We start from the raw sequence: 17,145 nt of genomic DNA, 5'->3' as shown, positions 1-17,145 counted from the left end.
TAAATCCTGAATTGCCAATGTCAAATTCTCAGTTAAAATCTTACAGATGCCAGAGCTGTTGTTTGAGAGCCTTTCACCCACACCTCCCCCCCAGATGCCTCCTGCTGTGTCCTCTGTTTGGGAGCTGCACTCAAAGGGCTCCCCAGAGCACAAGGTAAGGAGTGTTTTAATCCACAACATGCTGGAAAACTCTCTCCAGGAGCTGGGTGATTTCAGCACGTTCTCCCAAAAGCACAGGAAACTTTAGGTCACAGCCTGCTCTCCCTGTCTTCCTTGCAACTTTCCTTTTCCACTGGTACTGGAAGCTGTGGTCTACTTTGTCAATTTCTTTAGAGCAAAGAATATCATTTTCATAAGCTGACCGTCCTAATTTACAATTCTATTAAAATGCTTAGATTTGCCCCTAAAATAAGAATTGGTACGTTATTCTTCCCATCCATTTCTCAAATCACAGCTGCTGCAATTCCAATAGCAGTCACATCCTAATTTAAGTTGCTGAATTAAAAATAAACTTCTGGAAAGTATACAAATCAGTGGAGACTGTGATCAATGGCCTGTACTTGAAATATAAGCCACAGTACCCAGATTTCAATCTTTTAAAATTACTTTACCTAAATACATTTAATCACTGTTTACATATGTTAATGTATTTAAGCTGCTTAAATATAGTAAGAGTTAGCCTTATTAAGTACAATAAATACAAATCTGCTACAAACTCCTCAAATCATATCTCATACAAAACTAAATGCTGGCTGCTCAAGTCATGTTTGAAGCAGATGTTCATCTTCAATTTGATAATCTGATTTGTGGTAAATTAAACTCTTACATGAAAAGAAGCAATCTGCTCCCGGTCTAAAGGCTTCGTCACAGACAGCTGTCCTGAGATGGGGTTGATGATGAAGATGCCTGTTGGAGGCTGGTCAGCTCCTGGGCCAGTCACGCTGTACCGCAGAGAAAGGCTTTTATCACGATCAGACCTAATCTGTGTGTCAAAAAAGATGAAGTTTACATTAGCTACAAGCAAGCACAGGATGGGACTGCTGCTGAGACAAGCAGCAGCTCTATTTATTTTCTCCGTGCTCCTTGAGATGTACTTGCAAAAATAATTATTGTGGAAATGGTAAAGCGTTAGTACAAAGTCTGAAGTTCTTAACAGTGCTCTTTGTTAGAAACTGGTCAAAGAATATTCAGAAATGTAAAATTATCCCTGTTTATTTCTCAAAATAAAAATTGTTTGTGTTAAAACAAAAACAAGCAAATACTTTAGGCAGAATTGCTTAGATCTTAGAGAAAACATATAATATCATAAAATTACACATGAAATTAGAAGTCTGGTTTGTGTTTTCCCCCTTCTCCTATACCTTTCTTAGCCCAAAGCTACAGCATCTCTTCCGTGACAGGCCAGCTCTTTAGAAACTCACCATTTTTGCTTAAACATTGAATTTGTTTCATATTCCAAGGAAACAACTGAAGGGCAGTGCATCTGTGAGGAGCAGCTGAATCACCAGCACACACATAGAACAGAGTGAAACTGTGTCCTATCAACTTGGGCTAACGTTCTGCCAAGTTCCAACACATTGATCATGACCAGCCAGTACCATGGTTGGAAGCCAGCCCAGAAGAGGTTGGCTCCTGCAGTGGATCCTTGCAGTGGCCACTTCTGGGCATCAGAATCCTGTGGAAGAGCTGCTGTCCTCACCCCATCAGATACAATTTCCTTTGGTCTCCTGGTGCACTCTGTTTCCTGCTCACTCCCACACTATTTTCCACGGAGAGAACTCCAGTGCAGGAGACTGGAGAACTCCTGAGCCAGCAGAGGTACCCCTTAACACACTTACCACCCAAAACAAGGTCATTTTCCACCAGCAGAGATGCATAGGAACAAGCTAAACCCCAGGGAAATCAGACACATCCCAGCATGCAATGCACAGGCAGCAGTAAGAAACCAACCCAAAAGACTCTTGATAAATGTCTGGATGATGAACAAGACATCATTTACACAAAATCTCTTCAAGAGCTCTCTGAGGGACACTGAAACCACACTTCTATTAACTTCCTTACCCTAACTAATTCCTGAGGAAAAGGTCCTTTGGAATTTTCTGGTAGGTTGATTGGAGGAATAACCCAGTCTCTCTTCTGCCTCTTCAGAGGGCTGCTGTGCTTGTATTGTTGCCATGGAAATATGATTTCTTCAATTTTCCTTTGGTCCTTTCCCAGGTAAAAGATAAAATTAAGCACATGTTAGAAGGAGAATTACTAGCAGACATTATAAAGTAACTCAGGTACAATTACATAATTGACTGAAAGACTGTCTTTCCTCTGTGTTCATCGAACTGTTTTATTTGCATTCACAGTGCAGTTTGAAAATAACCAATATCATTTACAACTTCACTGCAAAATTGTAAGAACCCTTTCTTTCCTTATTTAACTAGGAAGAGAAAGGGAATTATAAACCATTTATAACATGGCACTACTGTGTAAACCATCTGGCACTTTCTAAGAAGTTGTTAATATTTTGCGGAATTTAATAGTATGCCTTTATGTATTTCTCATTAGCTAGAGCTTCAGTTCAGGTAATGTGCTACTGTACTCTAAATTTAGATCTGGGTGTGCTATAATGTAATTTGAGTTCCAAGAGAAGTTTAATACCTACTGCTAAGGAATGTCTCAAATATTTATGACCCTATTAAATCCCATAGAATTAATGCTGTAATTATTTTAAACCTATGTCAGCCATGATGGATGCAGTAGATGACCCACTTTACACACTGGGCATTAATCTCTGCTGGGTGTCAACATTCTCTTCCTATTCCCCTCTGTATCTGCAGTCATTTCATCCTTTGGATGACAGCACACACAGCTAGGCTGGAAACAGGGTAACAAAAACATCTTCCAAATCTTTTAAAAGAGTAACTTTTTTTTAATCTAAGCAACTACATTGCAGAGCATGGACATATGCCCAGCTGAAGGCCAGATTCTACTCCTCTACATTCTGTTGATGGTAAGGATACCTGAATAGTGTCTTTGGAATAAACAGGGCATGCTCTGGCACATCTAAGCAGCTGCTCTTTTACTATGCTTCCACGAACAAAATGACAGTATTTTCATTGTAAAACATGCCTTAGCAGATTTAACACAATCACCAAGTAAGCAAACAAATCACTGAGGTTTACACAGCAGTGGTCTCCAGTGTGTTCTCAGGAAAAATGTATTGCATAACCACATTACCTACTTTTAACATTATGCTTAAATCTTAAATGTGTACCTATTACAGGTATGTTAATCTATGAATAAATTTTGTTCTTTATCTGTAAACTAAGCACTTCTCCTTCACTAAGGAGAAGGCAAGAAACAGCAGGCAACAGGTAATATAACAGAAAAAGGTAAACAACCTAATAAGCTTTTCTAAAGTAAACACGTTGCTAATTGCATATTGCTATGTCTGATTTTTGTTACAGTACATAGCTTATCCTACGGCAGCTTCCAGCAGAGGGAGACTATCTTCCTTACCAAGTAGTGCTGGAATCATGAATAATTTACAATCTCCAATTTGATTATGACGGGACAAGACAAAGCCAATATTCCCTGCCAGAAGTGCTTTCCTACTTACTGCTGTAAATCTACAGTTCCCATCTAATAAATGTGACTGATGCATTCTATCACAGATTCGTTTATTTTGTGGTTATATTTAACCGCTTGAATAAATACTATAATACTTTCAAGCAATTTAAAATAAAGAAATGGCTGTGTGAGACTTAAATTCAGGTATAAATCTCAAGCTATACAAACAAAAAGCTCAAACACAAAGAATCCTCTATAGTTAAATAGGCAAGTCTTTTCGTGCCTTAGCAAAACTACAGAATAAAAGATGATCAAAGTTCCTTCTAAAGTTCCAGCTTTGCATGCAGTAGGTGTCCATTAATAAGCTGGTTCATGGAGAGGTTCATGACAGGCAAAACTAAACCCCTATTTTAGGCCTCTTTGTGGAGATACATTTATACATGCTGCATTAAGCTCTTGTTTTACCTTTTCTGAAGCCCCTGTGAAGGCTGGTTCAGGGGTTAGCTTCACCTTCATTTGCCATTCTTGCTGGGTTTCCTTGTCTTGAGCAGACACGACAAACTCCGTGGGCTCCGCTGAAAGCTGAAAGCTTCTCTCTGCATAGACCACACCATCCTCACCTACTCTGAAATCTTCTGGCTCACTGCTACCAAAGTGTATTTTTTTGTTTCCGTCACAGCTTCGAAACCTCACTGTAAAACAGACATAAAATAGTAAACAAAAAACAAAGTGAAAAAGCGGCCCACTTGAATTCACTGTGACATCAAATGCACTAACAACAAACTCAAAAGCAGAGATACTTAACTTGTTGCTGCTACTATCACATGCAGTTTTAAGTTAGGACTTGTACTTTACCAGTCAGTACACGCCACGTAACAATGGTATTTTTCTGTGGACTGCTAGGCAGAGATTTTAACCCTAGACAGGAACAGCCTCGCTCCTCCAATTTTACTCCAACACCAGAAAGAAACCATCTCCTTCCACGTCCTATAGTACATTTCAGTTGGTTGCTAGTTGGGTTTGCATCTCAAGCTTCGCAAAAATCCATCAAGCTGATTCATTAAAAAACCTCAAAAAATTTCATTACACTGCAATCATAACTGCAAACACAACTGTGTTTCCAGCATGCTCTCTCTGCCAATGGGGGCAAGGCAGAAACCTTGAAAATATGTTAAAAATATTAAATTCTGTGCCCAAATCAGCCTGTGATTCAGCTGTGCCATCTCAGGAAGATTACTTATGAGCTCTGGGACTGAGTTTCCTTGTCCCTCATTGACACAATGAAGGAGGCAGTAAGTGCCTCACAGTGAAAACTTAAGTTAATGACCTTGAGTTTTTATTTTGGTTTGGGTTTTTGTGTTTGTTAGTTTGTTTTTTTCTGGTTGTTTTGGGGGTTTTTTTTGGTTTGGATTTTTTTTTAAAAGCTATATTCTGTACCACACATGTCCCTTTATCTACTTAGGAATTACCTAGTGTTTAATTCCCTCCTCCCTCCTTCCTTTTGTTGAGTCTGAGAGACACACAATGGAAAAAGAAGTCAGTAAAAGTGAATGTAGAGATAATGATGTGTTGTCCACAAAACAGAACTGGTAACCAGTTACTGTCTTCTCTACCCAATTCTTTTCACCACCAGTTATCTACTGGGTTACTGCAAATAATAGTAAGTTAAAAATGAAAGTGTGCTTTTATAACCAATGATCGCTCCTTAATGTTTCCAAAGCATTATGAAATATTTTGATTGTATGGGTAATAGAAGTGCAAAATACCATTATAGAGGTTGTGCTGAAATCCACATAGTGAAGATGAAGATGAAATGAGGCTTTATGCCTCATTTCAGTTATTGCACTTTTTATATTGTGCTAAACCATGCAAAAACTATTTAGCTTCAAAACCTAAAGGTCCCTCTCAAGAAAAATCACTACTAAATGTCATGCATCATATGCTTTCTTCTGTAATGCACTGTTTTCAGGAAAGTACTAAGAGGAATCATATTTTTTTGTATTTGAACTTTAAGCACCAAGCTGATGTTCAGATGACAGACTAAATTTCTTTCCTTATTGCACCCTTTCAGTTATCCAGAATCCCCCATTTGCTCTCTCCTGACAGAAAAGACTATTGTAAAAGAGTCCATCAGATACAAAAAGGAGACAAAGAACAACACTACTCTAAATAAATGATACAGCATCAACCTTAACTTTCATCTTGCTAAACTGGGCAGGGATACTGCTCTTTCCAGATCCCAGAGTTTGAAGGTCTTTTCCTGCAAAAGGCCAGCCTCACCGAGAGGAGAAGAGCATGCCATGTCCACAAAGCACTGAGTCCTGGGTAAAAGGCTGAAGCCTCACCAGCAGGGCTGCTCCTGTCATCCTCCTTGCAGAAGTTGCCTCTGGTCTTCCTCTTAAGTGAGGAGGGTGGTTTTCTGAAGCTCTAGTAAATACTCAGCCTCTCATGTAAGCTTTCATATGTTTGAGCAATTCCTATGGATCCTCAAGTCCATCCTACCTCCTTTATCAGGTACAATGACTTCCTTCCCTATAATCTACAGGTCTTCAGAATCTGGAGAAGATGACAGATCCTCTGGTTACATGGGAGAAGAAAACTGACAGGCTGAAGTTCCAGTTCCCAGATATTAACCATCCCATTGACCCCCTGCTTTTTCCAACATGGGCCTTGCAGCTTGAGGCAGCTCACTGCAACACTAGGTTGAAATGTAACAGCCAACTGAGAACATGCATGACTCTAAGCCAAGAATATAAAGCTACTATTTAAAGCAACTACTCCAGGATGTAGAAATACTTACCACAGTCCTAATTCTGTAATTCTGATTGGCCCACCTTTAGAGCTGACTAGACTGTATTGCCCAGCACAGAAATAAAAGATGTCCAAGAAGAGCTTACTCCAAAGTCACTACATTTAATGATATAAGAATTTAATGACTGGACTATTAAACAGTGCTATTCCTACTTGGTTACAGAGGCACAGACGACCCAGACCCCAAGCATGGAGGAAGCTGGGCATCCTTAAAATGCCACCACTGTTCACAAACAAACCTCTCAGAAGCAGCCCAGATAAGTAAAAAAAACCCAAAAAACCACCAGCCAGCAACATAACCCATAGCTCTGTGCCTCTGCTAACCTCTCATCTCATCTCAGCTACAACTGCTCTCCAAATCTGCTTTTCAAAAAAGCATCTTGACCAAAAGGACAAACAGCTCTGGAGCTAGCTCCATCTCTGGCTCTTCTCAGACTTACTTCCGGAAAGTACAAAAGTAGGAAAGAGAATAATGATTAATCTAACCTTTGATCATTATTGTTTCTCAAAAAGATGAAAGCTAAAATGAATATTTGTCATTATGGTCCAACAGACCAAGATATCACAACATTTTGTTAAAAAATATTTCCTAACTATTGCACAGTAGCAGAATATATTCCTATTTTAGATATTCAAATTCATAAAGAAGAAGATTTCTTTCCCCCAATCCCCTTACATACAGACTCCAGCAGTACAAAAATAACACAAAAAACCCAGCCTGCTAGCCACTTCATTGATATTCTTCCCCCAGGCGACTGTGTATTATGAAATTCAATGAAAATCCCTTCCTCTGACAGTATCCTGGTAAAAACATATAAAATTGTCAATGTGAGAATTATTCTCCCTTTGCAAGGAGCACACATTAACGAATTATAGTCAAGTATAACCATCTATAATTAAATTCCCTTGACAGAGTACAGGTTGTGCAGTAGCTACTCTCCCCCCAACCACATGGTTATCAGTCTTGTAAATTCAATTTAGATCACTTTGCTTCATTTTTCAGTGTTCAACTAGTATGAACAAAGAGTGATTTCTGACAGTAGGTTTTCAGGCAAAGACTTTTTTTTTTCAAAAATGCTACAGGAAATATTTTTTTTACTGTGAATAATGATTGGTTATGCAACCATGTTCTTTTCTAAAAACCACAGGAAAGGGAGGCATACTTTCCATAAGTCACTTTATGTTGATAGATCAATCACAGATTTTTTTCCACTTAAAAAAGGTTAACTAGATATAATCTGCAGAATCTCAGTTACTTTATATGCAATAAAACCAGTAATCAAGTATCTGATTTTACTGCTTTTTAATAACACTCTGCATAAATGATCAGATAGGAGTATCATAATCTGTAAAAATAATTCATGGATTTTAAAGTATTTTTGAGTATCCTCTGTATCTTCTGAAAGTATTTGCTTTTTAGAAGTATATTATTTGAAAGCCCTGGGAAGTATTGAATCAAACTCAAAGATTAACTGTTTCAGTTTTAAAGAAAATACTTTTGGTCATATAAAAGCAGTAATATGCAACATGGGAGAAAATGCACTCAGTTCACAGGCTCAAAATAGGGATGTGCACAAGGGTTTATACATGTAGGTCTTTAAACTGAAGAAAAATTGTATTTAGTATTAGCATATGATTATTATTAAATATTACATCCTACAACAAAAGACCATTAATACCCTAATTTGAGTCTTTGCTTGTCTTAAAACCGAGGCAAGTATATTCTATTAAATAAAGAGGACCTCTGAGACTACAACATTGTAAAATGAATGTCTACAGCTCCATGATATTAAAGGAAGCTTTCAGTTTAACACTCTTGCATGGAAGTAATTACAACATATGCACACGTGTAGTGTACAAAATGTTAAGAACCAGACATGCTTAAAGGAAGCTTTCAGTTTAACACTCTTGCATGGAAGTAATTACAACATATGCACACATGTGTAGTGTACAAAATGTTAAGAACTAGACATGGAAATTCATTTAAAGTGCACCTAGAGATCACCACCACTCCTGCTCAGGTCTAAGAAGATGAATGATTCATAGTATCTATAAAATACAGCTACTCATGTTGGTTTGCACTCTTTGACAACCTGCTCCTGCTCTTTTTTTCCTAGGCAAATAATATCAGAATTACTTGATCCAAACAAGGACTGAGAAAAAAAATTGCTGTTAATAATATAGCCCACTGTACAATATTTCATAAACATATATATTCATGTGCAACATAAAACATTAATACAGAATTTTCATTACTCATTTTGATCATGAGACTGAGTTTGCCATCTGGATATTCTGCACTTAGAAAATAATTCAATTCACATCTAGATAACATTCACATGCATACAAGCACACTAGTGTGCTTCCTTCTGTAAATTTGTTGGAACGCTGCTCCTCTTGAATGCTCTTCTCAATGCCTAAGCATCAACCTCAAGGCAAAGGCTCACTTAGTAGACATTATGGAAAACTGCAACAAATGCCAAGTGCTAACAACACATGTACTTCAGCAATAGTTAAGAGTGTGCATCATAAAACAGAAAACCTACAGCTATTTAATCCACTTGGGACTGTTTTGCAACAGACAAAATAAACAGAATAAGAAAGTATCTTAGGTACAACTACCTACTAGATACCACTTTTACCTTTGACAGATGGAGAAACTATATGGAAACATTCTGCTTGAACTGTCTAGCCATCTGCATATTTAATATCTGAACACTCTCCAAGAACACTCTGTATTAAAAAGTCTTTGCTTCTCAGAGAGAGAAGCAGGAGAAAACTACATGAGAAACCCCATATAATGTCCCCCCCCCACAACGCTCTTACTTTATAAATTAGTAATTTATTCATACTGCTTACTTCTGTATCTGTAAGATGATCTGTTAGTCCTACTGGCATAGTGCACATGCTCATATTTCAGTTCATGGCTTGTTGGAGTGGCATGTGTAATGCCCATGAGACATCCTTTACTATAATTATAGATGACCTTCAAAAGAACTGGGCTTTTGACATCCTGGCAAATTGTTATAATCACCATGAACTAAAATACATTCTAACTTGCCTTTTCCATCACCACCCTTAAATTTAGTCTGATTTTAGAACTTCCTGGAACCATCTTGAAATCTTATTAAATATTATTTAATATCTGATTTTCTGATATATGGGTTGTCTACATCAGCCAGAAAAATGTTGTTTGCATCTGCAAATTGAGAACATTAGCTACGGAAATTACTGAGTCAAAATAAATATGAAATATAATCAGGTTATTTTAGGCAATGGCATTTCCCTACCTGTATTGTAATTCCATTTGTCATTATATCCTTTAGAGATATTTCCATACACCAACGTTGTTTCTAAAAGTTTCTTCTTGTTATTTTTCCTAATCCCTTTTTCTTCTCTGCTTTGGTATTTATGACCTGTAGTTTATCCCATACTCCAGACTACCCAAAAATCTCAAAGTGCTACTCATTTTGAGCCTTGCTGGACTAACCAAGCTGTGACACTTGAAAAGAAAGCCGGCTGTCAAAAGACAGCTACTTACCAAAGCCTGCTAATTCAATAATTGCTTTTGAAAACCTGTGCCTTGTGCTGAGCACTGTGTTCTGCCACCCCAGCCCACTTGGAGTAGAGGGCTGCTTCAGCAGGTCACGCAAGCCCAAACTGGAGTTTTGCCATTTACTAAGGGCCAAATACAGCCCATTTGCTTCTAAATCCTATTTGCATTTGTCTTCAACATCTTTACAGGCTGTTTCCATGGGTAAGCCTAGTTATGAAGCTCTCAAGTGGTGGAGAAGTGTCACATCAGAAGGTTTCAACTGAGGTGAAACTGAAGATGTATTGAAGCTATTTACCAACTTTATGGGTTTCATGATCTGATTAATAGCAGCTTAACTTCCCACTTTTCCATGCTGAACTGTTTGCTTAATTGTCTATTCAGTTAGGAAAATAATGATTAAAAGGAAAGGTGATTTGCAAGAATTAGGTTTAATTCGTACTGTACACTTTTTTCATTAATTGAAAGCAGTTTGAGTGATCTGCAGCAGGCATTAGGTAAAACCTAGTACTGATATATGACTTTACTCTGGGGACACAGGATGTTAAGTAGTCTACTGTACAAAACCCCTAAGTTTTTATAAAAGTTCTAGGTTATGCTGGTAAAAGTAATTTGTACTGGTTACCAAACTATGACTCAGAGTGCAATTCTCACTCCTGCCCCATTCCTGAGACTGCTATTCTAGATAGATAAATATGCATGTTTCCTAAAATAACATACTTTCAAAGCAATCTGGCAGTCTACATGACAGAAGAACACTGGACATAAATCTCCCTCTCTGTATTTCTGCAATATTCTTTTTAATTCTTAATTTGTACAACTATTGTGAAAGTTTTTTTCGTTTTTTTTTTTTTTTTTTTTTTTTAAGTACTTTGTTGCAAGGTACAACTGGGAAAATGGACATAAATCTCCCTCTCTGTATTTCTGCAATATTCTTTTTAATTCTTAATTTGTACAATTACTGTGAAAGTTTTTTTTTTTTTTGTAAACTACTTTGTTGCAAGGTACAACTGGGAAATATTAAAGCTCCCTCCCACATTCATGAGGACTGCCTCCTTATGAACCCTAATAATTCAAACATTAAGGTCTATTTTTATAAGTATTTTCTTTCACAGGTAGCTATCACCAGACTGCCAAATTCTTGCATTCACAGGGAAAGACTCGCACAGTTCTTTAATAAAATGCCATCTAGTTTCCAGTTCCCATAATCCTTTTTGTTTACAGAACAAAGTCGTAACAGGCATGCCAGAATGAAAATGGGGATAATGTTCTTTCTATTCGATAGAAATCCTCTGCAGCTTTTCAGTACGGGAATACCAGCCATCAGCAAAACACAGGACTGGTATCTCAAACAGAGTCCAAATTATATCTGATTCACTGACCCTTTTCAGTCTTTGCCTCTACCACTCACTGGCACAAAGATCTGTGCTTTTCACATCCCTTTTGTCTTTATTTTAGAAAAAATAAAATGTGGAAAAAGAGAATAATCATCTTAAAGAGGGAAAGCACTTGTATTTCGACAACTGCTTTTGTTTTAAAACACAAAAAGGTTTCTTTCCATTTCCCTCCACTCTGTATTGTTTAAGGCAGTTTCACTATAGATGAGCCTATAGGCCCCTGCAGAGTTCTGCACAGCTTTTTTCTAAATGATGCCAGCTGAAAGAAAACTCAGTAATAAATGTCATTTCTGTACTCTGGAGTATGCAATGCACCTTTAATACTTTCCCAAGCACACCATTCTACACAGTAATAAAAAGAAGGATTAAACACTAATCTCTTATACCCATAATGCATCAACTGACTACACCTGCTAAAATCCAATTTGGTAATTAAAAAATGTATCTACTGAACAGTCAAACCAGGAGACTAAAGGGAAAGTACTGTCTCTGCAGCTAGCTAGCAGAAAATGGTTTCAAAATTGAGGCACTTAACACAAACCTATTTTTACCTCTATTCGTTTTTATGTGACCTTAAGCAGCATAAGAAACAAATACCTACAATTACAGTGCAGCAATTAAAGGGCAGTTTTTGTGCTACAGTAATGACTTAAATATCTAGTAAAAAACTGGATAAGCCACTTTTCCTTTTATTCTATCTTTAGAAAATGCCAAAAAAGTTAGCTTTTTTTTTCCTTTTCCCTCACTAGCAGTAAGAAAAGTGAGAACAGAGAATAGATGCTTTTATATGTTCTCTATGCTAACTGTTCTTGGCCTGAAGTCCTTTTAGGCTTCAGGTTTCAAGGATTTTTTTTCCTAACTCTCCTCTCTTTCTTCTTTATTGTTCCTTCTCCCTGCCTTTCCAGACATTCTGTTTTCTAGTTTAAAGGAACTTTATTCCCTGATGCTCCCATTTTTTCTGCCCCCTCTTTCAACTGTGCTCCTGACAGAGGTACTGAGGTGTCAAAGCACCTCTAATTTCAGGCTGCAGCTTAGGCTTGGAGCACACCTAGGCAAAAAGATCATCGGAGGCTGTTTTTACAAAAATAAACAAATTAACTAACAAACTAAATATCCGGGTACCTACAGTTTCTGTAAAAAAACAGAACTTGCTGAAATATCAAATGGGTGCATACCCACAAATGAGCTGATGATCTATTTTCTAAATTCAACCACTCAGCAGCTTTAAACAGTGGCTTAAGCCCCCACACTAAAAGGGGTTTAGGAATAACAACAGAACATAGGAGAGAAGCATATATCACTTTTAGGCAATGTGTCACTTCTCACTAGGAAAATAAATAAAAAATAAAATTAGGGATTCTTCTCATTAAATTACAGGACTGCTCAGGCAGAAGTGAGTGTTGTATCTGAACAGCATTGCATCAAACGAAAATCCCCAGCACTGACAAAATGGCAGCACTCCTCTCAACAATCCATTAAAAAAAAAGTCTTGAAGCAGATGTGGGACCACGTAATGTTCTGTATTCTGCTGCATTCCCCAGGATACCACCTGTTTCTTGAGATCACTTTGGCAGTCCCTCCCATGTGGCTATGGATGCTTCAAGGGGAAAGGGGACAACTCTCCCTAAACTCGCCTTTCAGCTTCACAAACCAGCACACATTTGAATGCAATGACCCTCCACAAACACCAATACAGATCTTCCCCTGCTTCCTTCCTTCCTCTGTCTGTTCAACACTGGTTGCTTTTGTCACTCTCCCACAAGTCACTCCTCTGGGCATACTATGGTCTAATTTTCCAAAGCTGCAATTATTCTTTATGACTTTTGGAAGGTCCTTAGTCATACTCTAGTTACTGTGACAGCTCTGTGCACCACTTTGCTGAAAGACAAAGGCTGTCATTCTTTTGGGGGAACCTGGAGAACCTTCCAGCCAATGGACATGGACACAACTGCAGCAGCATCCCCACAGCAAACAGCAGGCATGGCTGATCTCAGAGCAGAACCACCCTGTACCACAGAGATGCTCATTTCCTTGGCAAATGGATAATGGTGCAAAAATACCCTGCTTGAACACTGTGCTTTGTATTAAACAAGGGCAAGAAACCTGCCATTGCCAAAGGGAGTGGAAGAGACAGCAGAGACAGCCCAGCACTATTTACACTGATGTGGTTAGATAGCAATAAAAACCATAAATCCCACGGATTATGGTATCACTGGATCATGTCCAGTAGGCCTCAGGCAAAACACCAGTGGCATGGCAGCTTAATAGTATCTAGTCAGACCCCGGGTTTTCATCATTATTATTCTTAAACAGAGATACCTGACCTTAAAATTCAGAAAAAGCTCTTGGTGACTGGTGCAGGCTAGTACAGAGTATTTCACAGCCAGGTCACAGTAGTGCTGTCCATAACAAAGCAGAGGATTCAAAAAAGTTGTATGTCTATCCTATTATGAGGGAGTATCTGTGGGTGAAAGTAACCCCTAAATGTATTCACTCCATGTGTGTTGCTTTCAACATTTAAAATAGCTAAGGTGACATGCTAATTAAATGGTTACCATTAAAGAGGAGGAAGTATCAAGGGAACTATTAGAAAAATGCTTGATCTCACATATTTTAAGATTATTATTTGGGTTGTTCACAGAATCTTGTTATAGCAACTCTCCAAATATGCCTCATATTCCCCCTCAGTTCAATATATGTGTGCAGATGACTTAAAAATAAATGAAGAACCACTGGTATTAGATTTAGACTTAATTAGAAATATGTAGGAAATTACTTGACCCTGCTGACTACGGAAGTTCACCTAAAACACTGCAACATCATAGGGAAACCTTAATGTTATCATTAATCCACACAAGGGAGCGAAGAGTGATTAGTACATACATTACATATTTTTTCCTCAAGAGCTAAAGTAAGTCCAAATCAGAAAAAAAAATCCAATGCTGGAATACTTTCTAGTGACTGGAACTTGGTGAATGCTCTCAAATGATTATTATTTTTATCCTCCTGGTTGACTACCTAAACCATATTCTCAAAGAGATGAAAACCACCCATCCTTGCAAAGTCACCAAGTATCAACAGCACAAAAGGAAAAACAAATGAGGAGGAGAAACTTGGACTTTCTATGCCATGCTGCAGAGTGAGGACCTCAGACTTGAGTCTTTTCAAACAATTTTTTTATTTCATGTAAGGCCCACCTGACTGTAGGTAAATTAGACAAACACTGGCTCCAAGCAGAAGTAGCACTGTTGCTGCATGTTTGACTGCACCATACAATACAAACTCATTAAAATGACCAAGATGAAGTTACTCGTGTACATGTGACACAGTGTAAGTCAAAATTTCCTTCAAGATCTTTTACCTTTTTTTTTTTTAATATCTTGTGAGGGATTACAAAATTACGAGGCTCAGATAATCCCCTCAAATTCAAATTGACAGTAATTGAATTGACAGGAATAAAAGAGGCATTACATCAGGAAAAAAAACAGATTAAAAAAATGTTTTTTCTTAGCAAAATGCAGACAAGCATGACAGCAGCACAACATGGTACCAGGATTAATATAGGAAGGAGAAAAAGAAAATAAATCCTTGGATACAATTTGCAGACAAATGAGAGAAATACAGACTTCATTCAAGAGGGAACTTTCAGTACTGCAAAATTAAGACATACTTCAGGATTCTATGCCAAAGCAATCCTGTGTAAATTTATGCAATTTATTCCAGGTGGAAGGAGAAGAGACAGACCTGGCTGAACAGACTCTTGTTTTACAATCATGATTCAGTCTAGTCACAGAAGAACAGAGAAGAAAAAGAACGAATCTTCTGATATACTCGAAGATACTCTTCCTATGATAAATGCAGCTTTTTTCTTTCTTTCTTTTTTTTTTTTTTTTGGGTGTCTAGACTTTCCTGTGGGCCTTGTGAGCACAAAACAGAAGACACTTGACATTCAAATTGTGTTAGATTGGAATAATGCCTGAAAATAGCAAGGGCTTGACTGATTGAACTAGAACTGAAAATTCTACTTTTAGCAAAGCCTAAGGATGAGAGCAGGGTATTACCTTTCTGAACCCCTTTGCTGGATTGAACAGTTACACGAGCTTTGAGACCAAAGATTACAGTTACAAATATCTCAATGAAAACCCCACATGTGATAATGGCTCCTAGAGGGAATCATTAGGATTCATTTCTGGATGTGGCAATTAACCTATTACTGTCTGAGTCACGATTATTTTGCTGAGAAGCACTGAGCTGTTGCACTCTATGCAGTCTTTATTTTTCAATTATTAGTCACAACATTCTAAGTTCCTTTGCAAAGATTACACAGCAACACCCTCTGAATGCCCAGACTGCACCCCAAGTGTCTGGGGATTACTTCTACAGCAATTGGTATAAGAGGACTGCTCCCTGATGGGGAATTCCTAGGTACAAGATGAAAACTGGGTAACTTCTAACATTTACATGAATCAAATACAATACAAATACCTGAACAATGGAAATGCTCAGTAACTTGCAGAATCAATCCATCACAAAAATGAAACTACATCTTCCTTTAGAAACCCAAGTACTGTGTTATTCCAATAGAAAGCACTTCTTGCTTTGCCTACCAGAATACTAAATATTCATTTCCAAAAGGAATCTGAATGGAAAAGCCCCATTGTAATAAACATTTTAACATTTCAATGGCTATTTCAACTGCCATCTGTATTCTTCTCAATTTTCCTCAAATGTTTGAATTCCTCAAAAAGACACCTGTGGCATTCACTCACGAGAACAAGCATCTCTTTTCACTTCTTCTTCCCAAAAACAATGCCAGTTTGCAAAGGGAATAAAGAAAGCCACGCTACGCTTGCTGTATACTTCAGAAAATACTATCCAATGTGTTCTACAGTAATGACTGCTGATCCAGAGATATTTCTCCTTAGGATAAGCATCACCATGAACACCTTATGCAAAAATCACGGAAATGCTGTGCTTTGATGGCTAATATAAGCAGATTCATGATCTATCTAAAAGACTGCTGAAGTTACTCATGGCAAAATTCTTTCCTTTCTTGGTGTATGATGCACGGTTCCTCTCTAATACTATACTCCAGATGTGTCTTTGTGTGCATGTGGATATGCTTTTGGTCCGTAAATGCAATAGTGTCACCAACAGGGAGAACACCAAGTCATTCAGTGAAACAGCACACTGAGTTTCTGTTGAAACAAAACTGCAGAGCATGAAATAGCAACCTGTCATCAGATGCTGCGAGTCTGATGTTCATGAGTAGCAGATAAAAAACTGCTCTCTCCTCTCACCTCTGTCTGAGGGACCTGACAGCCATCTGCAAGCAGGTGACCAGTCTGCATCCATAGGCAAGGACTGGAGTCTCTGCAGCAATATTAAGGATCTATTTCACTAGGATTTAGGGCTGTGTTTTAGGAAGTTAAAAAAACCCCCAAAAATAAACCAAACCAAAAAACAAAACAAACAAAAAAACCCCCAAAACAAAACAAAAACAACAAAAAACCCCCCTCCTCTAAAACAAAAACCCACCCTGAAATCCACAAACTAATCCATCACAAAAAGCTACAAATTAACCATCCCCTCCCACATGCACACCCTGAAAATAAAACAAAATAGCCCCCACAGCTAAATGCATTCTGTTCAAGTTCAAGTAATTTTAGTGCACACATTCGCCACTACTTTGTACTTTCTATTCAAAGGTGCACATTCTAACTGGAACATATATCCATACTCACGTCACCCTACCCCATTTTGTAGTAAAGGTGAGGAATTCAGTTACCCTCAGGAGGAGGCTCCCAAGGAACACAGCCTGAG

General features: G+C 38.0%; 1 protein-coding gene across 1 annotated transcript in view; it reads right to left on the bottom strand.

Annotated features, from left to right (window-relative positions):
* CDH2 (cadherin 2) overlaps positions 1 to 17,145 on the bottom strand; it is a 114,499-nt gene that overhangs the window by 34,059 nt on the left and 63,295 nt on the right. Inside the window, exons 3-5 of the mRNA XM_039730151.1 lie at positions 4,027 to 4,253; positions 2,062 to 2,208; positions 827 to 982 (exon numbers count right to left, since the gene is read on the bottom strand). Of these exons, the coding sequence (XP_039586085.1) occupies positions 827 to 982; positions 2,062 to 2,208; positions 4,027 to 4,253 (530 nt within the window). The remainder of the gene's footprint in view (positions 1 to 826; positions 983 to 2,061; positions 2,209 to 4,026; positions 4,254 to 17,145) is intronic.

Source organism: Passer montanus, unplaced genomic scaffold (assembly GCF_014805655.1).
Source record: "Passer montanus isolate IOZ18808 unplaced genomic scaffold, ASM1480565v1 scaffold70, whole genome shotgun sequence".
NCBI classification, from domain to species: domain Eukaryota; kingdom Metazoa; phylum Chordata; class Aves; order Passeriformes; family Passeridae; genus Passer; species Passer montanus.
Note: the sequence above shows the minus strand (reverse complement) of the source record. Positions and strands in the feature narration are given on the sequence as shown.